This window comes from Lygodium microphyllum, chromosome 27 (genome assembly GCF_053477565.2).
Source record: "Lygodium microphyllum isolate KBCC chromosome 27, Lygodium_microphyllum_v1.1.10, whole genome shotgun sequence".
Taxonomy (NCBI): Eukaryota; Viridiplantae; Streptophyta; class Polypodiopsida; order Schizaeales; family Lygodiaceae; genus Lygodium; species Lygodium microphyllum.
Window position 1 is genome coordinate 49,526,921 of NC_141161.1, and position 27,356 is coordinate 49,554,276.

Sequence of the window (27,356 nt, forward strand, 5' to 3'; positions counted from 1 at the left end):
ATCACCCCCGCCGTCCAGCCCCCTTGACCCCCACCCAACACAAGTGACCCACCCCCCACCCATCCCCCCCCCCACGGGAGGTGAGGAGCCCCACATGCCGTCATCCTCCACTCGCTGGTAGTTTTGCCCCTCTTCCCCTCCCCACAGAGCCACTAGTTTTTCTGTTCATGCTTCCAAAAACACTTTCCTGAACAAGCACAGCTGCTACCATAGGAGTTTTTTTTGCAATGGGCCGTGGTCTTACTTGAGAGTTGTAGAGCGCAGAGAGTTTCCAATACCCTTGGAGATGGGAATCTTCGTGATATGCAACTCTAGGAGCGGCAAGGTCCATCTACTAGCACCACCGGATGGACCAAACTACGCATTCTTTCTCCAAACCTCTCACACAGATGTTTATTCGGTCAGCCACAGGTTTCCCCGTGAGTCAACACCTTGCGTCCTGGAATCTGAATAGCCTCCACTACACTGGGGCACATGGTTCTAGAAAGTTGATTGTCTAGCAGGAGCTGCAAACTGCTCTTGCCGGATGGATTGATATTCTACTTCTACGGGAGCACAAGCTCACTCTCGCCCAGGTACACCATCGGTGCCCATGGTAGGAGTGGGGGTGTTTACACCTCTATTGGCCCGAGTCTCACGGCTTGTGTACGAGACCACGAGACGATAGTGGCAGGGAGGGTTCTATGGATCAAACTGGATATTGGGCACTCATGCCTGGGAGTCCTCAATGTCTATGCCCCTACTGAGGTTAGGACACGCAGCAAGTTTTGGGTGGAGATCGCGGAAGGACTCCCAAAGGTGGACTCTTGGATTGTTGGAAGAGACTTCAACAACCTGGAGGCTTTAGAGGACTAGCAGGGCAGAGGCAAAAATTACCAAGGCATGGGTGGGGAGGAGTAGGAAGCATGGAAGGTCTTTCTACTGGCAGTAGGAGCACGCAATGCTTGGAGAGACCCAACCTTCCACAGGAGAGAGAGGTCATTGGACTTCTCTTGGGGTTATAGGCGGCTAGGCAGAGTCCTGCTAGAGCGGTTGGACAGGTTCTATGTAGGAGAGTGGGGATGCTTTTGTGGAGGCCAAGTTGGGCAGTTGGTAGGAACCACGTTGTCCGATCATTGTCCGGTTCTCCTGGCACTTGACCCCCTAGTATCTGCCCTAGACATACGATCATATCGGATCCTTGATGCGATCTACAGGAGGGAGGAGGTGAAGAGTCAGATTGAGCAAATCTGGACCAGGGAGTGGGGCAGGAGGGGCCAGATCGCAGAGGAGGTTGTAGAGGTCCTAGCCGCGTCCAGCAGTATCTGCCAGGAGGCAGCCCTATAGGCCAGGCAACAGTGCTAGGAGAAGGAGAGAGCACTACAACGGGACCTAGCAGCCACGCAGAGATTATTACAGGAGACACCAAGGGATCCCATTCTCCACGCACAGGAGGTGCGTGCATGAGCAACCATCGCCGGTCTAGAGAATAGGTAGTCAAAGTTCTCATTCCACACTTCAACAGCCTTCTGGGCACGGAAGGGGGATATGATGTGCAAGGAGTTCTTTCAGGCACACCAGCCCCACACCTCAGGAGAGCAGATACGCAAACTCTTCAGGATCAGTATGGGAGGATTCGCTCTAGCCCAGATGAGGTGATGGGGATTGCCACAGACTATTACCGATGCCTTTACCAGTAAGAGACAGCCTCAGCCAAAGAGAACAACGTTGCAAACAGCAGGTCTGGGATCACAACCCATCCCTCGTCACAAAGATGGGTTGCTCCCTCCTAGCCCCTTTCACAGAGAAGGAATGAGAGGAGGCTTTCCATACACAGGACAGGCAGAAATGTCCGAGAGAAGATGGCCAAAGAGTGGGGCGTCCACCTGGGATTTAGATGGGTGAGCAGAGGGTAGACCGTCTATTACCTAGGGTTCCAGGTGGGACTCAACATCGCTCCCGCCCAGCAGCTTCTTCCAGTCCTCGATTCTATCCAGAGAAAGCAGACCTATTGGAGCACGACTCAGCCCTGGTAGTTAACCAGGTCCTCCTAGCAACGGCCTGGTACATCGCCTCATGTTGGTGCTTCTCCTCATCCTGTGTAATGCAGCCCCACTGCCTAGTGCGGGATTTCCTTTGGTCTGGGTCAGATGGCTCCAGGGATTCAAGGGCCAAGGTAGCGTGGGCGACCATCATACGACATCGGTCAAAGGGAGGGCTCGGGATCATAGACCCAGAGTATTAGAGTATGGCCCTCTTGGGCAAGCTAGTTGTCCGCGGCCTCACACCAGGAGGACAGACCTGGAAGGTCCTATTGCAAAAAGGGTCTTTAGGATTATAGACCGAGGCTTGGCGGTGAGTGGAGGCCATCCCTGAGATGCATCTTCACATCGGCCCAGATCACTCCCCCCCCCCCCTCGATCACCCTTCCTACGTAGTTTGCTCCGTGTGTGGCAAGGACTTTGTAAGGCCCTAATCCAAAGCCCCCCAAGTTGCCAGGAGGAGATAGACCCTCAGCCGATGGTCTAGAACCCCGAGTCAGAGGTCGGAAAGAAGCATAGATTGGCGAACGCCGCCACATCCAATGGGTTGGCTGGGAGGTTGGCCCGGCTCGTACCATCAAGACATGGGGGCAGGTGTACAAGATGGTGGACGAGGTGTTGCAGCGAGTATCAAGCTACCAAAGGGGAGTGGAGTTGAGGAGAAGGGAGATAGACACAGCAATACCTCAGGAATGGCTTGCTCCCCCGATACGAGAGCCGATAGAGCTCGGGGAGGTATGGGCCGCTAGGTTTTTGCAACAGGCATCCCCCTACAGATGGCAAGTAGAGTGGGCGGCGCTCCACTGGGGACTTTCTTCACCGTAAAGGAGGGGGGGCGTCTAGCTCTTAACAGCGGACAGCAGGATGAGGGGATAGCTATCCTGTCATGGAGGAGGATCCGGGTGATTGGCCTGCAGGAGGGAAAGAGATGGCGGCTGGACCCTTTTGTCTTCTCGGTGGAGCTTAGGGAATGGCGCCTCTGGATCTAGGAGGGCAAGCCACTTGATGAGCTGGAGTGGGATCTGGGAGAGTGGCTATGGCCAGCCACTGCCGTCGCCAAGAAGCCACCGAGGTTCCTAGAGTACACTGTCAGGATTGGCAAACATATAATGATACAGGAGGATATGGATTGGATACCATCACGTAGCAGGCAGGCTGAGCACAGCATCACCAAGCCTTTCCGACGAACCTTCTAGTGCCGCCTATGGGATAGCTAGAGACCGAGGAGGGTATCGTATTTCTTATGGCTGTTGGCACATGGAGGCTTGGCGGTGAGAAGCTGGCTTGCCCAGATGTAGAAGGAGGAAGGTTGTAAGCACTGCATACAGCAGCCTCTGGAAACCCTAAAGCACTGCCTTTGGTCGTGTGAGGCGGCGCAGCTCGTGTGCGGAGGAGCATGCCACATCCTTTGTCGTATAGCACCCAGCCTTGGATGTATCTCATGGGGAGCTTTCTGTTGGCAGGCACTTAGCCAGGGATGTCACCTTCTGTATGAGGCCGGGATGCAGGACATGATATTCAGTATCGAGGCAAGGTTGTGCGCAATGGTCGGTTTGGAGGCTCTTCCCATCCGCCAGGTACTAGAGCCCACAGTAGACCCCTTTGAGGTATAGGAGATCATAGGGAGTCTTATTGATTGGCATATCTGAAAGTCGCGGTGTCAGGAGGATTTCGGCGGAGAGAGACTTTCAGTACATGCAACCCTAGCAAAGCTCTGGACCTCCAATATCCACTCCCTCCGCGGTCGATGCGATCAGGTGTAGGGCAAGTCCAGGGCAAGTCAGGAGCTCCTATGTCATTTCATCCGCACTTGGGGCAGCCAGGACCTGTTTTTCGTGATGTACGCAGGCAACCCGAGATGGCGATACACCCCCCCTCCATGGCTTCTTGCCCCCATCCGCCCTAGACCGCCCTGAGAGGCTTGTACTTGATATATCTCTGACTCTGATTAGCTCCAACTAGTCTATTGAGCATGAGCACTTCCTTGTACTCAGGTTTTTTTCTGAAGTAATATAATTAGCCACACTTTGTTTGCAAAAAAAAAAAACCTCAGCATTAAGAACATGCCATGATGAACCCCGAATCTTTGTATTACCATACCAAAGGCCCCAACCCTCAAGAAAGAAATGGCAATAAGAGTTTAGGGTTGTTGGCCAGCACATACCACTTGCAAAAGAGACCAACAAAGGGCTGCCATATGGGTCTGAACATCCAAAACAGCCCTAACCCCCATGGATTTCAATGTGCAAGGCTCTCTCTCTCTCCCTCTCTCTCAATCAAGTGGTCACCCTAGTGGTAAGCCACTTGTTTTATCACCCCACAAACCTACGTTCAAATCTCCTATTTCTTGCCTTTGCTTCTACCAACATAGAATGGTGCAAACCATCTATTTTATGCTATGGAAAAAGCATGGAAATCATTTCTTTCAAGTATAGGTCTCTTTTACATGTCAAAACATTTGGGCGGTGCTACCTTGTTGGATGTAAAAATTCATGACAGCTTTTTAGGTCACCTTGTTACAATCCTTATATGAGAAGTAGCATCCTTTGGTAGACACCCTATGGCTTTCATTGAGGAAGAACCCATCTCACATAGTCCGACTTTGAATCCAAGCCTCCTAGCAACATGTGCTAAACTCAATTTAAGATATCAAAACACCACTCTATTTTTTCTTTCACACTTGATTGCTTCCAAGCAAGAGATCCTTCCCATCACTACTTGGCATCCCCTTGACTCTACAAAGAAGGCTAACTCATTGCGAGGTGAGGTTCCGATCACATCTACATTGCCTAACTAGCTTGGTAAGCACATGGAACATGATTAGTTTAATAGGATGGCACCACTAGATTTGATAACTATACAGGATGTTGTCATTCGTAGTCAAACTTTGGTTTATTATTTCTATCATATCCATCAATACTTTTAGGTTCCTCAAGGTTATAGGCAGATTTGGACTACTTAGAAGAATAGCTTCAATGGTATTTCAGCCTTCATCTCCATTGGTTAGACTAAGCTTTTATGTGCCCAGATAATATCTTGAAAATCAAGTTCACCATAAGATGTTTGAGGATAAGATAGAGAGAGCAAATAAAGTTTGTTCTTCTTGAGATAATAAAGCTAGGTGGCATGATCGGTTGCTTCAATTTTGGAGGTCTAAGCTTCCCTACCAAAGTGAAGTTATTTTTATAGAGGCTTTTATCGGGGGCCTCCCCACAAGATATGTTGCACCACCATAAGATCTCCAATGATAGATGTGTCGTCTCTACTATGTGATGAGAATCTTCATCTTTTTATTTCAATTTCTAGACAAGTCTGAGGTTTCATTTTCCGGACTTCAGGTATACATCAGGATACAATCATCCATTCTTGGGTTTTGAGCAAGATGCCATCCAAAGCCACTTTATTGCCATGGCCCATAGCATACCTACCTTTTTCATCTTTTGCATTGGACTGGTCATTGGAACATTTGGCAAACACATAACACATTCATTTTTTATTGGGCCTTGTGTATCCATGGTCATGTGGGCCATGTTCAAGGATTGTTATTGTGGCAAGTTAGTTCTATGGTTTCTAGTGGTGTCATCCTTAGAGAGGTGGCTGCTCCACAAACAAATATCATCCTCACCACCCAAGTTTTGCCCGCTTTGTGGTTTCCTTCTCTTCCCATTGTAGCCCTCTGATTTTTATAGCCTTTTGACTCCATGTGTTGTTTTCTACCTATCTTTGGGTCCACTTGGTTGGCCAGAAGGCCCTATGTAAATATTTCAATTCACTAATTCAATCTTCTTTATGAAAAATAGACCACTATTTAGCACAAGACCAGGGTTGTCTCCGTACGTAGTACAGACTGATTTGTACGGTACGATCCGTACAGTACGATACGTATCTGTACGATTTAGTACGAAAAAATGAACACTTTTTGGCCACTCTCCTTCAAGGCCTACAACTTTCTTTTTTTTCTTTTTCCTTTCTTTTTTTTCTTCTTTCTTTCTTATTTCTCTCTCCTCGAAGCCTCTCTCTCTCTCTCAAGCTTCTCACACCCTCTTTTTCTCTCAAGCCTCTCTCTCTCACACACACACAAACTTCTCTCTCTCTCTCTCTCTCTCTAGTCTCTCCCTCTCTCTCAAGTTCCATAGTTGCACTAGTACCAAGTACGAAAGATTTCATACTGTACCATACTTTAGGCATTGTACCTTACATATTAGTACCATAAGGTACCAACTTGATGGGAACATCTTTTCCTGTTTGAATTGCATTGCATTTTGGGATGAGCTAAATGCTCCTTATACTAATATGTTTCTCCCATGAGATTAGGTTATTTGAGATTCAAACAATTTCTCTGGAGTCTCAATCTTCTCTCTCTCAAGCCCACACTTCTCTTATTTATATGATCATTCATGTATGATGTATCCACTCCCATCTATGTAGTTGTAAGTTGTAGATAGCAGTAGAGCATGTTGCACATGTAGCATCAGATTTTGGCATGTTACCCTCACATTTTATATACTCTAATAGCATTGCTATTTAGACTTGAAACATCTATTCTATTATCTTTAGTCCAAAATAATCAAGTTGATTTTTTTTTTCGTACTAATATCGTACCATACCTTATAAAATCTTAAGGTACCATTTAGTACCATATTTTATTGTACCATACCATATCGTACCTGACAATTATGCACAAGACCTAACTTCGAGGAGAAGTAAGTACTAGAGCTTTAGCCACAAGATCCAATGTAAGCAACGATAGACAAGGTGCCTTTGAACACCAAGGCATATGGACCAAGAATCCATACCAGAGCCCTAAAAGGGTACAGCATTGGTTGGTTGCTAATTGAATGGGCCACTAACTAAAGAAGGTCACCAACCTTGAAAAGAGATCACATCACAACCATTAGGTCTTTCATAGATGTTTTAGCTTTCTTTTTTCTTGCTCTTGTGTTTCAACTTTTAAAGAACCAGGTGTTTTTATGAACTGTTCCCAGTCCACACTGCAAGCCATTTCTTCTTCACTATATTGGATTAAGTTGCTCATGATGAGATACAAACAGAAATTCGCCATTATATTAGGCCTATTTAACTAATTATTCAGGCTTTCTTGTACTCTTTTTGTATTCAGACTTGTGTAGACATCTTTACTGCGATTTATGGCTTTCTTCAAAATATAGCCTTTTACTTAACATCATGTCAAAACCTTTCAAAGTATATTGAACTGCCCTTTCAATGCTAATGATCATGACATGTGGATTACGTGTACATTTCATGGTTTCCTCCAAGTGTTTTTGTCCTGAAAACTACTTTGATAAAATGAAACTGATCTCTGAACATGCTTTATAACAGATCTTGAAAGACATCTCACTTGATAAACCAGCTTTAAATCTTCGTAGGAGTTTTTCCAAATAGAAATTGTAACACCCAAGAGTCCTTTTGATTTGTTTAAGTTATAAACTCACCAGCCCATTCCTGCTGGAGGCTCAGGTAAGAAAGCAGACACGATGCCAGCTTCTGAATTGAAAGCAATATAAACATCACCAAGTGCATCAGGTGATTTCATGGTGTTCTGTTCAGGTTGGAGGGTTACTGCAAGAAATGCACTATAGAAAAAAATTAAGTGGTCAAGCTGAGCTTTGTTAAACTTAAGTTCATACCAACAAAGCAAGAGAATGAGAACCGACAATTACAGGCAGGATAGCTTTTAGGTATACCTATCTTTACTCTGCCAATCAGGCTCAGTGACTTGGACACCATGCCATTTTATATTCTCCAGTTTGAGAAACTCTGTCCTCTGCAAGGCAGTTATAATAGCAATGTTCTTAATCAACAACAGGTTCTGTTTTTCTATTTCAGATTATGTTTGTTGTTCAATAAGCCATCTTGAGAAAGGAGTGACATCATTCATTTGAGGTTAATGTTTTTCTCTTTCAGATTAGACAAGTGGTGTAAACTATGTTTGTTGTTCAATGAGCCACCTTTAAGGAGTGACATCATTCATTTTAAGTATAAAATTGGTGTGGATTATGTTTGTTGCTCAATGAACCACCTGTCAGAATATAAGGTATGCTCAGATACCATGCCAGAATATGTGACAATGCAGAGAGATAGTAGGGTTCGTGGGGAGAAACACATTGAATGTGTACAGAAAACCCTAGAAGAGAAACTCAAAAACACATGAGAACAAGATGATGAAGCACGGAATCATGCTATGAGAAGGAAAGCTGATACAGCAGAGCCAAAGCTCGGAACATGACTGCACTGTCCTGTCTGAATCAAGCAGCAGCACCTAGGGGGAATCTACACGGTGAAGGGAGCTAAATGCAGTCCTCCAGGCAATGGGCTATCGAAGATGTATGCTGATGGTGAACGACAGCTGTGGAGGGAGCGGAACGCAATCCTATGATACCATCAAAGATCAGGAAGATGATCACCAGCTGTCAAGGGAGCGAAGCACAATCCTCAAACACCAGGAAGATGGCCTGGCTGCAAATGCAGATCCCAGAAGCCAGAAGGCTGCCAACGCAAAGTGTGGGAGCTTGCAAAATCTAACACCTTTGTGGGAGATTCGCCAAATGTGGAGTAGATGCATGATGATGACAAATGCGCACTGGAGACGCCTCCTAACTGCCAAACATAATGATTAGGGGCAAAGGGAATTGACGCCAAGATGGTGATGGATATGGTCACCATGATAATGGAGAGAAGGTAGACGTGAACCACGAATTGCAATGTCCTCCTGAAGGGGTGTGAGGGCAGTGGAGAGGTTGGACAAAGAAGGGAAGGATGTCCAATGACAGAAGAAGAGTGAATGGAGTGAAAATGAAGAGAATGTTGAATACATGGAGAAGCAGCCTATTTTTATAGGCCTTAGCTATCTAGGGTGGTGCACCACTGAGTGGGTGCCCACTGGTAAAGCGCCCAGAATGAGGGCGCAGCCCATTTTGGGGCTGTCAATGCAAAGCCCTAATTGAAGCAAAGAAACTGAAGAAGTGGTTTCTCAACACCACCTTTAAAAAGGAGTGACACTACTCAATTGAGTTTAGTACTCTCACAAATTTAAAACTTTCTGCTCACTCTTGCTTCCAATAATACCTTGATTTTCTCATAGTAGTGCCAGAAAATGTATTTATGGCAATACAATTTTTAGAACAAAATGTTCACCAAATTCTAAATGGATATGCCTCACAGCATACAAACATGGGTTTTCAAACCAGTCTAGACGACATACATTCAGAATTCCTTGTAGAAAGACTACAGAAATATACATGCAATCTGATATGGAGTCTTCTTATGCATGAAAGCAGAGCTTTTTTAATGTATGTGTGCTATTATGACCTTTAATGGATGACCAAATGTCCAGATGCCTTGTTGATCAGATGTCCTCTACAGCCTGCCTAATTAGCTTTTCATTTAGCCCTGGTATTAGACTTTGGATTGTACCCTTCCATGTATTGTTGATTTCCTATTTGAAGATTGCCTTGTATATTTGCCTCGAGGCTTTTTCTGAGGTGTGCATCAATAGATTTCTCTCCTCGTAGGGAAAAAAACATGCAAACCCAAGTTAGGAGAAAAGGCATATAAACCCAAGTGCAAAGGGAAAATCAAGTGGATAAAAATTAGCCAAGGTTTGCAATCCAAATCCTTCCATGTGATTTTGTTCATTTATTCTCTGAGGAAAATTGAAGTATTTGTATAACTGAATCAGTTCCTAGAAGCATCACTGTAGACACAAAAGAAAAGTCTGTGTGCATACGCCTTGTGGCAATTTTCTTTGTGCTTCCTGCACTTGAAAGGGATAGCATCATAGTCTAGGACCATGCACAATTGAGTATATCAGCATTGAGGAATGGATTTCCTTCATATGGCTATCTCCTAAACATCCCATCATGGTGTAACCGGATATTCCTTACCCTGGGATCAAATAGGTTATTGGGCAGTTAAAATCATAAACAGTGTACCCGAGGCTATTCTGATGTTTACACTCTCACACTGTCTGTCTTTCACTAATTATGATCCTGTCATCAGTGGACTGCACATCCATAACCATCCCACCATCTGATGTTAACACTCTCACACTGGCTGACTTATGCTAATTATGATCCTGTCATTGATGACCTGCACATCCTTTAGTATTGCAAGATCATAGATAGGAAGTCTGATCCCTTGGATGCCAATTCATCTATCAGTCAAGGAACTGCTCACGAATCTCCACCATGAAAGCAGGGAGGGAAGGGGCTAATGCTGAACGGACACCCGTCTAAACCAACATCTATATGTTGAACCTCTCTCCTTTGGCACCTCAGACCCACCAATCTTGAGAGCACATTACTAACATTGTGCCTGGTCCCCTCCAGGAACTCCCAATCAACTCCGTCATACAAAACAATAAGATCCTCTCACTTGGATCAGGCCAAGGATGTCTCTCCCAAGAGTTAAAGATATTGCTAAGAATGCTACACTTTCAGACCTAAGTTATCTGAGTAGGATAAACGATGTCTAACATCATTGTAGAGATATAGGAACTAATCACCTTGGCCAAAATTTTGTAAGCAAGGTAATTGGTCTCCACACAGTAGACCTCCAATCTGTCCTTGCCACTACCCTTCGGAATGAGGTGAGTTAATTCCTTAAATGCTCTCTCTAGCATAACTCCAAATGCATGATCTCATGGAAAAGTCCTAAACAGCACCCTGCTGATGATCTTCTGGTGAGTCTGGAAAATGACACGTCTAAACCACCCTCTACACAGATGGTCTGATCCAGGTTTTGTCCTATGATGAACATAAAACACTCAAACGTGGGCAATCATTCTCTTTGGACAATGTCTCCATTATACAATAGTCTATAAACTGACCTCATCATGAGTACCTAATCCGCTTAAATGATTCTTGAGTGCCCTCTGAGGCTACAGTCAGATCCTCAGAGGATAAATCACTGGGAGGACACTAAAGATCTTCCACAATGAACACCTAATCCACTTAAATGATTCTTTAGTGGTCTCTAAGGCTACAGTCAGTCAGTCAGAGGATAAATCACTGGGAAGACACTAAAGATCTTCCTCACCAGAGCCCACTCTACCTCTTGAATAGAACTACCTAGCTCTAGAGCACTGGTTCTCTTGTTGATTTATAATATATCACAAAAAATTGCAGGCTACGTACAAGCACTTTAAGACAAAGACAAATACACAAACTCCATCTCTTTGTATCTACAACGCTCACACTAAGACCTTCACCTTCCTTCAATCCTCCATTGAAGCACTTATAAGCCTCTTTGTTTACTGTGCAAATCAGAGATTTTCAGAAGAGATTTCTCAAAGAAGCAACCCGACCATATTATGAGAAGAGAAGTTTATACAACACTGCAGTACTCCAAGGAGCCCATCAAATTGGCTCAAACATACAAATCAAAAGTAATATTTCAGACTTATCAGGTCTCTCCCTTCACCCCCTCAAAGCACCTCTTCTTTCAATAAAAGAAGCTCTCTGATCTCTGATATATGATTCAAGATCAATTACAAGGTCTTCAAGATGATAAAGGCTTTGATGCGATAGAGAAAGATAAGAAAAGTATCATGATTAGAAGCCTTCTTCAGTCATTCAGCATATCCAAAAATATTCCAGGCCTTCCAAGTTTGAGCTTGAGTATAGCCTCAATTTCGCCTATTTATAGAGCTCCTATGCATGATGCTTTTCTCTTGATGGTATCACTGCCTCTACACCTACTTTACCTTCTATCTTCAGCATTGCATGTGCCTGACTTTATCTGTATAGACGTCTGCAGCCTCTTATTTTCCTGGTAAACTCCTACTCTAATTATTAAACTTTTTAGTTGGGTCCCACTGCATGATTTGGTACTCTGCTTATTCGCTCCAGCTTGAGCTCTAGTCCCTGTTCCTATGATGAGTTTGTATGGTGGCATGTTAGCTCCATCAATGTCTTCAAAAAGGCCAAAAAGACTTATGAGACCCAAAACATTATATCTCATGCCCATGAAGGATATCCTCATCAAGTGTTACACACACAACATGACATATTACTTGGGGGTGTCAGCCTGGAAGATGTCTCCCTTATCACTTACCACAGTAGTCTTTGGCTGCAGTGTATATTACTAGGATTCTCTTTTCTTAAGCCAAAATATCAAATACTATCAATGCTGGTGTTTTTTTTTGCTAGCCCTTGCTCTTTCAGAACCTAGTTTCCAAATAAGCTGCACTGGATTATCTAGAGTTGTAGTCTAATTAGCACCTTTACCTGGAAGAGATCATTTCTTCTTTCACGAAATGCTGCCAACAAAGCAATCAAGTGGGTAACTTGCCGGCCATACTCCAAATTCAGAGCATCCCAGTTGAATGCCTTCCTGCACATTCAGAAGACATTGCAGGCTACATGGTCATAACTCCATTAATTCATGAATATGCAATTTCAAAGGAGATGTATTTTTAAAAATAGCAAAGCAATTTCATCACAATCATTAGACTTTCCAATCAAGATGTGATGAACCTTTGATCTATTGAAACAGAGCCACCTTTAGTAAGACCATATTCATCGCCCATGTTCAAAACTGGAATCCCTTGGGAAAGAAAGAGACACATCAGGAAATTGCGGACCTGTTAAACAATTCAATGAAAAAGATAAGAATAATAGTCAATGACAGCTTTTAATCCCCACCCCCTCTTTCCCAGTTTTGCACACCACCAACTGTTCTGCTCAAACTTTCTAGCTCGCAATCCATGTAGAGAAATCAGCACTGGTCATAAGATATTTGTACACAGCAAAATACTCCAATTTGGCTTGAAAATACTGTGATTAAGACATGAAATTTTTTCAGATATTCGAGATCAATAGAGTGCATAAAGTAAAAGGTATACAGCAATGGGAAAAACTGACAAAAGCAGGATTTCTCTAGCAGTTGCAACAATGAGAAAAGGTCAGTCTGATTCCACTAATAGCTTTTAAACTCCCACCTTCCTGTTCCACCAATTCCCACACCACTAATTGTTCCACTCCACTTTCTAACTCACAACATATACATTGAAATCAACACTGGCGATAATATAAACATACAGAAAAACATTTTGGCTTGAAACTACTTTTCCAGCAAGCCTTTCTAACTCATAATCTGTGTAAATAAATCAGCACTGGTCACATATAAATATGTACAATAACACTTTGGCTTTAAGATATTGTGGCCTGGCCATGTGAGTTGTCAACTTCGCCGCCTGACTCACTCACCTTGATAGGCAACTTGGCCATGTTGCATAAGCCATATTTTGCAGTCATTTCATTCGGTGCAAGGGAACTCTTGTGTGCCTAGAGGGTACAATGATCTATGGGGAACTATTTTGGATTCTTTGCTTGTTTGGCAAACCTTTCCTTCTCAGGACTTGAAAAAATTCTGGCAAGATTGGGAAATTAACAATCACTTTATGTTAGAGCAACATCCGCAAAGCAAATATATCATTTGCTTATGAAGGATGATGCATGGTTACTGGATAAGGGCAATTCTTTGGGGACTTCACAAGGGCAAAGCTTGGTGGAAGTGTACAATGATGATGGGATAGCTCAATACAACACCTTTTAATGTCCTTCTTCGTCCGATCAAGAGTCCATGGTCTGAGAGACCTCAAGCTGCCAGCAAACAGGGCCAAAGTTGTTGGACTTTGAGTAATGCAGACAACACAGCCCTCTACATTGAGGATGATGAGGTCATACTGGAGAGAGAGTGTTTTGCACGACAGTGTGTCCAAAAATCAACTCACATCAGTCAATCAGTTCTCTTACACAGCGCAACTCTAGCACTGGTTTGCGTGTCCACTTAGGATTCAAGTAGGTAAACAGTGGACAAACAAACACATATCTTGGCCCTTGGATTCCAGGTGGGCCAAGATATTACAGCAGCCCAGCAATTTGTACCACTGCTCCATCCAGCAGAAGCCAACCTACTCGAGCACATCCTGCCTCTAACTTGTTAGCATGGCCCTAGTAGTCAACCAGGTCCTGTTGACTACAGCCTGGTATACAGCTTCTTCTTGATACTTCTCACCATCATGTGTTGCTCACTCACACAGCTTAGTCTAGAATTTCTTGTGGTCTGGCTCAAAGAGGTCCATGGACTCTTGTGCTAAGATGGCCTAGCAAACCATCCAACACCTTAAAGAGGGGGGTTTGCAGATAATTGATCCAAAGTTCTAGTTATACCCTACTAGGCAAGCTAGTGGTCTAGGCTCACTCCGGGAAGTTAGACACAAAAACTTCTTCTCCAAGAGGTTTTTAAAAATGGAGATCCCACTTGTAGGGATGTCAAGACAGATAAGGTGGATCTTCACCTTAGCGCCCACCACGTTACCCAAATCACCTTTGCATCCTGCTACAAGTTTGGCATTGTCTGTGAGAGGTCCTAGAGTACAGGACCCTAGTTTGCTAGGAGGAGATGGACAGACGGTTAGTTGTCTCAAAGCCACAAGTCTGAGATCGTGACAGGATGCAGCTGGAGTGCACGCACATCCAGTTGGTTAGGTGGGAGGCTGACCTTGCCTGCTTTGTTAGAGCTTGGAGAGAGATGTACAAGGGTGCAAATTCATAGGTACTTCAACAAGTAGCAGGTTCTCCAAGAGCAATCCCCGAGGATTCACTAGCCCCTCCTCATCGAGAGTCCATGTAGGTAGGACATAGGTAGGTAGCACAGTTTTCACCTATGGGCACTGTAGTGCAGGTTCCATAGAGTCAAAAGTGGCCCCCCAAACAACTCTGTGTAGCAAGGTGGTCGGTTTGCTCTTAATAAAGGGCAACAAGGCCTTGCCTTCCACGGAGGTGGGCAAGCCTCCCAACATGGTGGACTGGACCCCAAGAGAGTGGCTCTAGTCTGCTTCAGCAAAGGCACCTAAAGGTTAGTGCGCTTCTTTGCTTGCATAGCCCAAATTGGCAGACACACATTAATGGAGGATGGCATGGACTGGGCTCTATCATGCAACAAACACTGGGCATAGAAGAGCATTACAGATGCTTTTCACAGGACTTTCTAACGATACCTAAAAGATAGTTGGTGGCCAAGGAGAGTCTCTTGCTTCCTACCACTTGTGACACATGGGGATCTTCCATTCAATTGCTGGTTGGCCGAGATGCAATAGGATGGAGTCTACAAGTACTACTAACTACAATGCTTACAGACTTCGGTACACTGCTAGAGTCATAAGAGAAAACACAATTGGTGTGGAGAGGTGCCTACTATCTTCTCCATGAAACAATGCCTAGCTTGCATTGCATCTAATGGGGGGACAATTTGCTGGCCAGGGTGGTTTCCTACATTTAGTACGATACATTCAATATGCACATATGTATGGTATGGAACGTACACAAAAATTTTAAGAATAAAAGATGTTTCGTGCGTTCATTATACATATAAAATTATATATAAAATCAGTCTACACATATAAAATGTGCAACCTAAAGATAGATCATGAAGAGGCCTAGGCATTTTGGAGAAGAATGAGGAGAAAGGAGGAGAGAGAGAGGAAGAGGGATTTGGAAAAAGGAGAGGGTGTAAAATGTGTGAATGAAACTTGAAAGTGAGAGAGGGGGAGAGGGATAGAGAGGAAGAGTAGGTGAGAAAGGGATAGGGAGAGGGATAGGATAGGAGGAAGAAGGCAAGGGATAGGGAGAGAAACAGGGGGAGGGATAGGAGGAGAGAGAGTAGCATGATTGAAAAAGATAGTGGCTTGAAAGTTGAGCTCAAGAGAGGGAGATTGATGAAGATGGAGGCTGATTTGTGTGGTGAGATAGGGGGAGGGGGGTGCCCTTTTATAAGGGCTGAGGCGTGAGAGAAGAGAAGAGGGAGTATGAAAGAGGGAGGAGTGTGAAAGAAGAGAAGTTTGAATATGCAATAGGCCAAAAAAAGGGCAAATTTTCAAAAAAAAATGCACAAAAGGACATTTTAAATGGCGTTTTTCTTTTTGGTACAATTCAAACACACACAAACCATATGGTACTACATGAAATAGACATACAGTGCAATATCGTACGTCGTACGCGCACAGAATGCAAGCCTGTTCCTAGCACTTGGGGTGCATCTATGGGGGGACTTTTGCTAGCACTTGGACAACCAAGGCCGCTACATTATATATGAGGCAAAGGTATAGGATATGATCCCCATCATCAAGGCTAGTTCATGTGCCTTAGTAGCCTAGAGACTTTTCCCAACTACCAAGCAATGGAGCCTAATATATCGCAATCAAAGGTATGAAAGCTCATCGAGAACCTCACAAGGTGGCACATCTGGAAGTTGAAATGAGCATTTAAAGGCGCATTTTGCATGGTTTTAAAGTGTTTTGGCCAGATTTGCGAACCATTTGAAGCGGAAAATGAATATTTAAGGCTTAAAAGTAGTCTGTTTTACAAGGCAACTGAGGTGCAAGACATGGGACAGTTTAAAGCAGAAGGTGTAGCAAAGTGCAAAATAGATTTTTGAAGCAGTGAAGAGGTGTCTAACCAGTTTTTGCTCGTTAATTTTGGGCATTTGAGGTGAAATTTTGTGTCAAAACACAATGGTTTTTGAAAAGAACCGTTGTCGGCAACCTTTATGGACAATTTCTGGTCAAATGTCAAGTGTTATGTCCAAATTTGAAGGGGCACGTGGCCTAAGATGCAAAGGGATACAATTTTTTAATGAATGAAATCTTGGAGAGATGAGGGATGAAGAAAAACACATGCCGGAAGGGGGCCATGCTGCACATGCATTTCTTGATCTTGCCTATCTGATCTTCGATATTTGACACATTTGAATGCATGTATGGGGCCTACTCATTGAGCCCCTCGCAATGACACCACTCCACACGATGAATCGAAGGAAAGAATTCTGAAATCCTAGTCTTTCTCTCTCCAGTTTGATTTCAGTATCTCTCTCTCCTCCCTCTCTATGCACAAAAAGTTTGTTTTCATGTGAGAAGAGGGATGGGTCTTTGTACATGAGAGATGGATCATATGTGATAAATGAGCATTCGATCACATTGTTGGAGCATTTTGGAGTGCATTCAAGTGTGTTACCAGCTGCATTACACGTAAGTACCCGAGATTTGGCATTATTTGGTTATGAAATGCTAAGTTTTTTTATAAAGAAATGAATACAAGTGAACTCTTTATTTTCATCACAATAGCTGGCCTCTTGCATTTTTAAAATTATTAATTCAAAAAATGACCGAAATTTAGAGAAAATACAAAAGATTACAAAAAAATACGAATACTTAAGGGAAAGTTGGGGACATAGTATAGAATCAAAAAGACATCAGACATCACACTAGAAATATCAGAGTTTATGAAAACTATGGTTCTAGTGTCGTGCATTGCATTCTACATAGGGAGAAACGCTATAAATCTGATCATACATACTAAAAGGATTGATTTTCTGAAGCATTTCATGGTTAGGATGATTATGTGCTCTTTGTTAGCCCTAAGTTTGCACAAGTTTGAAGAACTCAATGCCTTGGAGAAGTCTTACATCAGTGCATCATGTAGCTTGCATTTATGAGAAAGTGAAAGGACTTGTTTGCTGCACCTTTACATTGTTTTCTCATTAATAATGATTGAGCACTTATCATACACACCTTGCATATGAAGCATTCCTTTGCACACAACGAAACATAGAATTGTTTTTCCTTTGGCTAATTGTGGTTGAGAAAGTCCAAGTTGTTTTAAGTTCACAGGTCTAGTGCGATATAAGTGAGGTTGAGTGGAGTGAAAGTGATACGTTTTATGCTAAGATGAGTGCTGGTGGATCAAATCCCTAACCGGTGAAAAATCGCTCATAATAAGAGGCCATGACATTCATCAAAGGTGCCCAAGTAACATTTGTCTGGCATATTAGATGCTATTATGTGAGGTTACCTCTTGCTTGGAGTTCAGGGCTAGGCAATTAGGTAGTGGACTACAACGCACATTTTAAATTAGTTTCAGGGTTTTCTAGTATTCTCTCAATCGCTCATGGTCACACAGCCATGGCAGGTGGGTGTTTCAGGCTTGATAGTGAGCTTACAATGAGAGAGCTGCTATCGTGCCCATTTTAGATCGTGATAAAAGATGCTATCAAAAGATTTTCAGCAACAAGAGCCTCTCTATATATGCCAGGTTAGCAAAGCTCTAATCATCCATCATCCACTCTGCTGGCCCATAGGGAGCAACTACAACAACTCTTGGCACCGATGGAAGCTTCCGTAAGAAGTTTCTTCACACTAGGGGTGAGACCATGGCTTATTTTTCACTTTAGAGGATGGCAACCCTTGGTAGTGCTATACTCCTCTAACATGGCTTGCATTCATAGTCGCCTCCGTATGTCAAATGGGCAGGTCCATACTGTATGATCCATACACACCGTATGGTTTGTATTTGCATGGTTTCGTATGAAAAAACTGAGCTATTTTGTCCACCATGCCCTAGGTCTAATAAAAGTGACCTGTAGTGCATTTTTGGCCCATTTTTGCCTGCATGGCACTTTGGAGTCCTTGCCACTTGCCACTTGGATCATTGGATGGCCATTGCCACCCCAACCCCCTTGGATCCCATACTCTATCCTTGAATGCTTTTCTTTCACACTCTTGAGTCTTCTCTCTTGTTCCACCTTGGATCCCTCTTTTCTTCCACTCTCTTCTCTAGCCTATAAAAGGTGCTCCTCCCCTTCAAACTTCCACACCAAATCAACAAGCATTCTGAAGTCTCTCTCTCTTCAAGCAAGCTATCTAGCTATCAAGATTCCAGCCTATCCCAATTCCCACCCTCTCTAACTTTCAAGCATCTCACTCTCCCTCTGCTTCTCAAGGCTCAAGCCTCTCACTATCCCTCAAGCCTCTCTCTCACTCTCCCTCTCCATGGGCATCATGACTCATGAAAAGCACAAGGCCTTTAACTTGCAAGCCATTTGTGTGGAGAGGGATACAAAGAAGTCCAACTCCCACCATTGGATGTGCAAGTACTGTAGGAAGCACTACACAGCTCGTGCAACCCAACTTCAACATCTTTACAAGACAAGGAGACAAGTAGCTCCATGCAAGGAAATCCTTCAAAACATCAGGAACGAGATTCTTGCCAAGATGAGAGGGGGATCTAGTAGAGGAGAAGAAAGTGGCGTATCGGCACCAACACCCATACCTACTAATGAGGAAGCATCAAATGTGGGTGTATCTTCAATGGATACAAATGAGGCCTCCACCATTGGTGGTGGGGGCTCCACATCTGCATTGGGCTGAGAGTGGAGGATCATGCTGCACCGAAGAGGCAATTCTCTCTCTCTCAAGCTCTTGATCATGTGCATGGATCAGTTGCCTTTCTTAGAGTAAGGCAACGACTTGCAAACATTGAAATTATATGCACAGTGATTGAGTACAATCTTACATTCAATATCCTAAAGCAAGAGCAATGGAAGAAGAGGGTAAAAGCCAGTGCCAATGTGGGTCTATGTGAAGGATGGACCGGTGTCACATATAATGACATAAGGACAAAACAGATTGATGAAGAGAAGGAGAGGATTGATAGAGCCCTTGATCCTAATCAGATCACATGGACAAAACATGAATGCTTCGTTCTCACCAACGGATGGAGTGACCATAAGAAAGGGGGCATCGTCAATATACTTGTCTCATATCCACTCGGCACTCACTTTTTGCAAGCCATAGACACCACCAAAAGAGGAAGGAAAACAACAAGGGCATTTGTGTATTGCCATATTTGGAAAGCTACCATTGAGATATACATTGTCTTTTTAAATTTGTTTCTTTCATAATTTTGATTTTTGTATTATAAATTATAACTTAAAGAACATGATTCATGATTCCTAAAGCCCCTCTATCTATCTCTCTTTCCCCCCAAGCCGATCCCTCTCTTGATTGTTTCAAGGCTCAACTCTCTCCCTTTAAGTATTGTAATTTGTGGTTGTAGATGGGCCCCTCAAATGTGGTGCAAGTTGTTACTAAGAATGCATCAAATTGTTGTCACATGGGCCATTTGCTTGAGGCCGAGTTTGCAATGATTGTGCGGATTCCATACACAAGTCATTGTTTGGACTTGCTCATGGAGGACATTGGGAAGCTCAAAGTGTGTGAAGAGGATGGTCCACAAAGCTACATCAATTTGTCACTTTCACGATAAAGATGAAGCACACTCGAGTTGAAGTTGTCACCTTCACCATAAAGGTGAAACACACACGAGTAGAAGAAGCCTTCTATAACTCAGTTTGCTTACATGTGGTTGTTGCTCAAGCACCTTTATGAGGTGCGGTCCTCTCTATGCCAAGGAGTGGTGTCCACTGTATGGAATGAGTGGAATGAGCATGAGACAAAGTTGACCAAAGCCATGCAATGCTTGTTTGAATGAGGGGTTTTGGTAGAAAGTCCTTGCCATTATCATTGTTGTGACTCCCTTTTATAGGGTGTTGCATATGAGTGATTACAAGAGGTTCACCATGGACCTTCTCATTCACTTCTTTAGAGCAACATTGGTGGAGGCACGTGCTTGCACAGTGATCACAAACACATAGCATACACATGTTCTAAAGATAGTAGAGAGAAGATACGCATGGAGGCATGAGCCCATCCATGGTTTTGCAACATTGGTACATCTGGCCTATAAGTCATCGACCATCATGGATGATAGAGACTCCGTTTGGATCAGCTTGCATATTTGACTTGTGTGATCCCTGTGGATGACCACAATGCAGTATTGGAGGAGAGAGTCACTTGTGAAGCCTCTATTTTGGTGGCAAAACTTTGGATACATACTACAGTCCCTTCAGGCCTCAATCATGAGAATCCTTGCTCAAGTTTGCTCTTTGGATGCATGTTAGCATAGTTGTCAGGTACGAAAAGTACGATACCGTATGGTACGATAAAATACGGTACTAAATGGTACCTTAAGATTTTATAAGATACGGTACGATATTAGTACCGAAAAAAAAAATTTACTTCATTTTTTTAACTATAAATAATAGAACACATGTTTAAAGTGAAACTAGCAGTGACATTACAAAATATGCTAAATACATGAGGTAAAAAGCCCTCGCAATCACATACGAGCAACAAACATGCGGGCAACGCCGAACGGTACAGTGTACTGGATACATCATACAATCATCAATGAGTGAAACTGGATACAATCATCAGTGATAGTACTGAGTAGATACAAAAAGGTGAGACTCGAGAGAGCTGAGGTCTAGAGGCTAGGATGACTCATGAGGCATCACTATCATCAGCATCATCATTATCATCATCATCATCATCTTAGTGCTCATCAAGAGAGTTTGAAGTGGACTCCTCGTCATCGAATGATGAGGCACTCTCATACCCATCCTCATTGATAAGGTTACCATCATCATCAAACAATCGCTCCCTAGACAATGACGGTCTAACTGTAGGCAAGGGGGAAATGTCATCATTAGGAACTAGATGAGAGCTACTAGAGTCCCGCCTCATATATGTCTGTAAACCACCTGAACCACCCCTCGTCGGTCTCCGAGGGCGTCAAATGACCATGCCCCTGCTGGCAACTCGAACTCCTCGCCCACGAGCACGCTGACTACGAGTGTCACGGGTGTCTGCTGCTATGAGCTCTCTATAGAGCTCTGCAAAGATCTGCTCCTCCTCATCGACCTCCTGATGTACACTCGCAAGAGTGTCACCCGTCAATTTGAATGTATCAACATTCATCTACACAATGCACCTAAAATAATAGATTATAAATACTAAATTGTTAAGTATAATACTATAAAGTAACAAGTTGAAACCCACAAATTTAAAAATTAAACTTGACTTATCATTTTATGGTTAGGTGTTTACCTGCTTTGGACTACCCATACTCATCATGGCCCTCATCATGCGCAAGTTAGTGCGGCAATAGACTAGCCGCTCTGACTGTCATGTGCTAAGACGATTGCAAGTCTTCCTGTGAATGAGAGAATAGGCACTCCAGTTTCTCTCACACGCACCCGAAGAGCAATCCTGCGCAAGGACTCTCATGGCCAAGGGCTAAAGAGTCTCCAACGCATATCCAACATTTTGCCATCAAAATAGAGGCTTTAAAAGTGACTCCCTTTTCCAACAAGTGGGAGAAGAAAATGCCACATGTCCTCTCTGATCTGCATAGCATCCAAGCTCCTCTAGGACTATGTTGTGGTCATCTATGGGGACCATACGAGTCAAATATGCAAGCTGATCTGACTGGAGCTCTCTGTCATCCATGATCGCTGGTGACTTGTAGGCCGGATGCACCAATGCTGCAAAACCATGGATGGGCCTATGCATCCATGCCCATCTCCTCTCTGCTATCTCTATAATGTATGCGCGCTGAGAATCTGTGATCATTGTGCAAGCCCGTACCTCCAACAATACCGCTCTGAAGAAGTGAACGAGAAGGCCCATGGTGGACCCCTCGCAATCAGTCATACACAACACCCTATAAAAGGGAGTCAAAGCAATCACAATGGCACGGACTTTTTGCCAAAATTGCTCATCAAGGCACAGCCGCTGCATGGCTTTCGCCTCCTCTGTCTCATGCTCATCCCACTCATTCCATAGAGTGGATACCACTGTCGGATCGCACCTCATAAAGCCGCTCTAATAATAACCACATATAAGCAAACCGAGTTGAAGAAGGCTTCTTCAACTCAAGTTTGCTATGCTCGCAATACATCACAAGCACCTTCGCCTTCACCGTGAAGAAGGTGACAACAGATGTAGCCTTGTGTACCACCCTCTTCACCCATTTTAGCTTCCCGATGTTCTCCATGAGCAAGTCCAAACAATGACTTGCACATGGAGTCCACAGGATCGAAGAAAACTCGGCCTCAAGCAAATGGCCCATGCGTCGACAATTGGATGTATTGTCGGTCACAACTTGCACCACATTCAAGGGGCCCACCTACAAGCACATCATACATGGCACAAATTATAAAAGCTTCGGGGAGAGATGAATCATGAATCACAACTTGAAAATTCTAATTATGATTCATGAATAATGAAAGCAACTTTAAAAAGACAATGTGTACCTCAATGATAGCTTTCCGAATGTCGCGGTAGATGAATGGGCCGGTCGTTTTTCTTCCCCTCTTGCCGGTATCTACGGCCCGCAAAAAATATGTGCCAAGTGGACATGAAACAAGTATGTTGATGATACCCCGTTTCTTACGGTCACTCCATCCATCAGTGAGAATGGAGCAACCATATTTTTTCCATGCAGCCCGAATAGGATCAAGGGCTTTATAAATCCTCTCCTTCTCTTCATCAATCTTCTTCGTCCTCATATCATTCTATGAGACACCGCTCCATCCTTCACATGGGCCCACATTGGCAATGGTTCTCACCATCTTCTTCCATTGCTCATGCTTTAGGATGTTGAATGCAAGATTGCACTCGATCACCGTGCGTGCAATCTCAACATCGGCTTGTCGTTGCCTTTCTCTAAGAAAGGCAACCGATCCACGTGTATGACCGGGAGCTTGAGAGATAGAGGATTGCCTCTCCAGTACTGCATGAGCCTCTAACATTTGCCTTTTGCCAATGCTGGAGCCCGAAGCGGATGTGGAGTCGGCACCACCAATGGTGGAGGCCTCACCCGCATCGATCGAAGATAGGCCTACATTTGAGGCTTCCTCATGAGTAGGCATAGGTGTAGATACCGCCGCCACCGATCCGCCACCTCCTCCTCTAGTGGATCCCCCTCTCATCTTGGCGAGAATCTCATCCGCAATGTGTTGAGGTATCGACTTGCACAGAGCGACTTGCCCCCCCATCTTGGAAAGATGTTGGAGAAGCCGGGTTGTAATACTTCTGTAGCTCTTCTGCAATACTTACATATCCAATTGTGGGAGTTGGACTTCTTTGTGTCCCTCTCCACATGGATGGCATGCAAGTTGAAGGCCTCATGCTTCTCGCGTGTCATGGTGCCGAGGCGAGGCCAGAGGCCCGATGAAGAGGAGAGAGTCGAGACTTGTCACTCGGATCGGCGGTGATGCTTGAAGAGGGAGGGGATGGGGGGAAGAGGAGAGAGTGAGATGATGCTTGAGCCTTGAAGAGGGAGGGGATCGGGGAAACTTGGAAAGTTGGAAGAAGAACAAACTTTGAAAAGGGAGAGGATGGGAGGAAGACTCAAGAGAAGAGGGAAAGAGGAGAGAGGAAGAGGGAGCTTGGAGGGGATGGGAGCTTGATACAGCCTTGGAGACTTGGAGACAAGAGCGAGGGCTGAGGAGAGAGTCGAGACTTGCAAGAGTGTGTGACGTGTCACGTGTGTGTGTCGCAAATGATCAATCGTGCCCAGTTTGCACCTTTTTCCCCAGCCCGTTTCGTGCAGAAACTCCCTAGATAGCTCACCTTGTCCCGCAGGATACGTGGCCAAAACATGCTTAAAATATCGTACGGATACCCTGTCTGTTCGACATACGAGTGCAACCCTGCATGTGAGAAAACCTAGAGTACTGTCAAATTCTCTCATTCACATAGATTCGCAATCGGCTTAGCAAATGACAATTAGAGTGGCTAGTTTATTGCTGCACTAACTTACACATGATAAGGGCTATGATGAGCATGGGTAGTCTAAAGAAGGTAAACACTAACCATAATATTTAAAATTTATTGTTTTAAGCTTTGTACCTTAAAATTTAGTATTTACAATCTTATATGCATTGTCGAGGTGAATGTTGATACATTCAAGTTGACGGGCAAAACTATTCCAAGTGTACATCAAGAGGTGGATGAGAAGGAGATGATCTTTGTGGAGCTCTACAGAGAGCTTATAGCAGCAAATACTCGTAATACTCATAGTCAATATGCTCGTGGGCGAGAAGTTTGAGTAGATGGCAGCACGGGCATGGTCATTCGGCACCCTCCAACATCAAGGAGGGGTGCTTCGAGTGGCTTGCCCATATATGTGAGGCAGGGCTCTAGTAGCTCCTATCCCATGCCTCATGATGTTATCCCCCCCTGCTTGCATAGTCGCACCAAGGGAGCCATCATTTTATGATGATGATAACCTCATTAATGAGGATGATGATAGTGGTGCCTCATCAAAGGCCTCTCTCTTTTTAATATCTACTATCATTGTATCCGCTATGATCCATCAGCTATGTATGTACTAGACTCTAGTTGTATCGCATGTTGCACACGACCCATGTGACCTCGAGGACCACCCTCATGTATTCATCTTATTTTTTAATGAGATGGCTATTTTCACTTTAAGCATGTGTCCTATGATTTAATGAATTATGTTTTTTTGAAAATCAGGTTGATTTTTTTTCATACTAATATCATACCATACCTTATAACATTATGAGGTACGATTTGAACTGTGTTTTATCGCACCATACTATATCATATCTTTCATACCTAATAACTATGCTTCTATCCCCATCCTCCATAGATAGCCCTTTGAGGATTTTGTATATGGGTGGATTTGGTGTGTAGACAGCTCCGACTTAAACTGTTGAGATTCGTCTTTCATTGTATTCTTCTTCTGGGTAATATAACTATCCACACCATTTTTGCACAAAAAAATAGAAGAATAATCCCTTTCTTCTACCCAAACAATCAAATTAAGCTATTGTTAACCCAAGAATAAGTAGGGTTTGTGGGAGTGTTGCCTCCATCTCCTCAAAGGAACCAACAAGTAGACTAAAGCATCCCTTCCTTTGAGGGTGCAACTTGAGTAATCCTATAGGGTTGCCACTAAGAGCTATCTAGATATTGTCTTTTAGAGTGTGAAAAAGAGGCCAATCTCTAACAAACCATGGGCCAAAGCCACACCTCAAGGCCCATCACTTTGTCCTTAGGGCAAGCTCAATATCTAGAGCAACGCAAATAGTTGTAAGGATATTCGTTGAGGGTGCACAAGGGGCTGCATTGCAGTCCCTTGGTGATGGGGGAGGACCTGCTGATATATTGTGAGGCTTGTTCACCCCTTCAGTTTGATATGTGGTGGTGTCTTTGGACTCCAGACACATCTGCATTGCTGGGCTGAAATTGGTACACGAGGAGGGAAAGATTGAAGAAAAGGAAGAGGGTTGGCAAGAAAGTGACAAAGGGCAACCACTACGAAAGAGCAAGCTGAAGATGCATCTGCCATCGTTGGACAAAAAAAAGAGTGCTTGAGATAAATAAGCCTGAAAGAGTGCAAAAAGAAGGCAGGCAATAGGCTAGGCAAAACACGCTGGGAAGTAGAGCAAAGTCAAAGATAGAAAACTGGACGGCAGAAGGAAGAAGGCAGGGCAGCAGAGGGTGGTGCTAAGGAGGTTGTTGGATTCCATGGGTAGGTGGGAATTCCTTGATTACAACTTAGTTACAACAGTAACATTTATCACAAAACTGAGATTTCCAAAATAATTTACAATCTTGGACAATGAACACCCTACTGACCCCAAAACTAGCACCCCTTTAACTCAATTGAAGAAGAAGTTGATGTACAATGGGATTCTCCCAATCCCTTTCGGTATTCCAACTTGTTGGACTGTGAGGCCACAGCTTAGAGAGCTTGCGATCGAACAAAAGCGTAGGAGTGTGACGGCTGGAGAGAGGGTGAGTAGAGTGAAAGTACGAGAAGATAAGAGTATACCAACAATGTGTTGGTACACAAAGAATAAAATATATTTATACTTAGGGCACGTTCACATGTACAATTGGATTGCAAGGCCACAGCTTAGAGAGCTTGCGATCGAATAGGAGCGTAGGAGTGTGACGGCTGGAGAGAGGGTGAGCAAAGTGAAAGTACGAGAAGATAAGAGTGTACCAACAATGTGTTGGTACACAAAGAATAAAATGTATTTATACTTAGGGCACGTAAAGGGTGTGTTCACATATACAATGTGTGTGTACTATATACATGGAGGTTACCCGGCCTTTATATCCCAACAACCTCCCACTTAAAGGTCCAATATGAACCTCTAGCTAACCAACTCCCACTAGTCGAATGCAATGCTCGTGTTGAGCTCTGCTTAGACTTTTAGTAGGAACATCTACAGGGTTATCTTGTGTTTTAATCTTGGTCAATGTGATTTGACCATCTTCCAGAATCTGTCTGATGAAGTGATATCGCACATCTATATGCTTTGTACGTGAATGATACATGGCATTCTTAGTCAGATACACAGCACTCTGGCTATCATATCTCAAAACTGTAGTACCCATAGACATGCCGAGATCATCTGCAAGTCTGCTCAACCATATAGCTTCCTCAGAAGCTTCAGTAGCTGATATGTATTCAGCTTCAATGGTACTCAGTGCAACAATGTTTTGCAACCTGGAACACCAAGAAACAGCCCCACCACTAACTGTAAAGACATACCCGCTGGTGGACCTACGAGTGTCTAAGTCACCTGCCA

The 27,356-nt window shown here is 43.9% G+C and overlaps 1 protein-coding gene and 2 pseudogenes across 13 annotated transcripts in view; all 3 read right to left on the reverse strand.

The window, feature by feature from the left end:
• LOC148012301 (isoamylase 2, chloroplastic-like) overlaps positions 1-27,356 on the reverse strand; it is a 179,181-nt gene that overhangs the window by 61,870 nt on the left and 89,955 nt on the right. For 8 of the 13 annotated variants that reach the window (XM_087669751.1, XM_087669752.1, XM_087669750.1 and 5 more), the window contains 4 exons: positions 12,518-12,624; positions 12,269-12,374; positions 7,727-7,806; positions 7,475-7,615 (listed from right to left, as the gene is read on the reverse strand). In XM_087669751.1, the coding sequence (XP_087525877.1) occupies positions 7,475-7,615; positions 7,727-7,806; positions 12,269-12,374; positions 12,518-12,624 (434 nt within the window). Of the gene's footprint in view, positions 1-7,474; positions 7,616-7,726; positions 7,807-12,268; positions 12,375-12,517; positions 12,625-27,356 lie in introns of those variants that run through there. The other 5 variants (XM_087669756.1, XM_087669757.1, XM_087669758.1 and 2 more) reach the window with 5 other exon arrangements.
• LOC148012302 (uncharacterized) lies at positions 21,419-22,888 on the reverse strand (annotated as a pseudogene).
• Positions 22,986-23,929, reverse strand: LOC148012303 (uncharacterized; annotated as a pseudogene).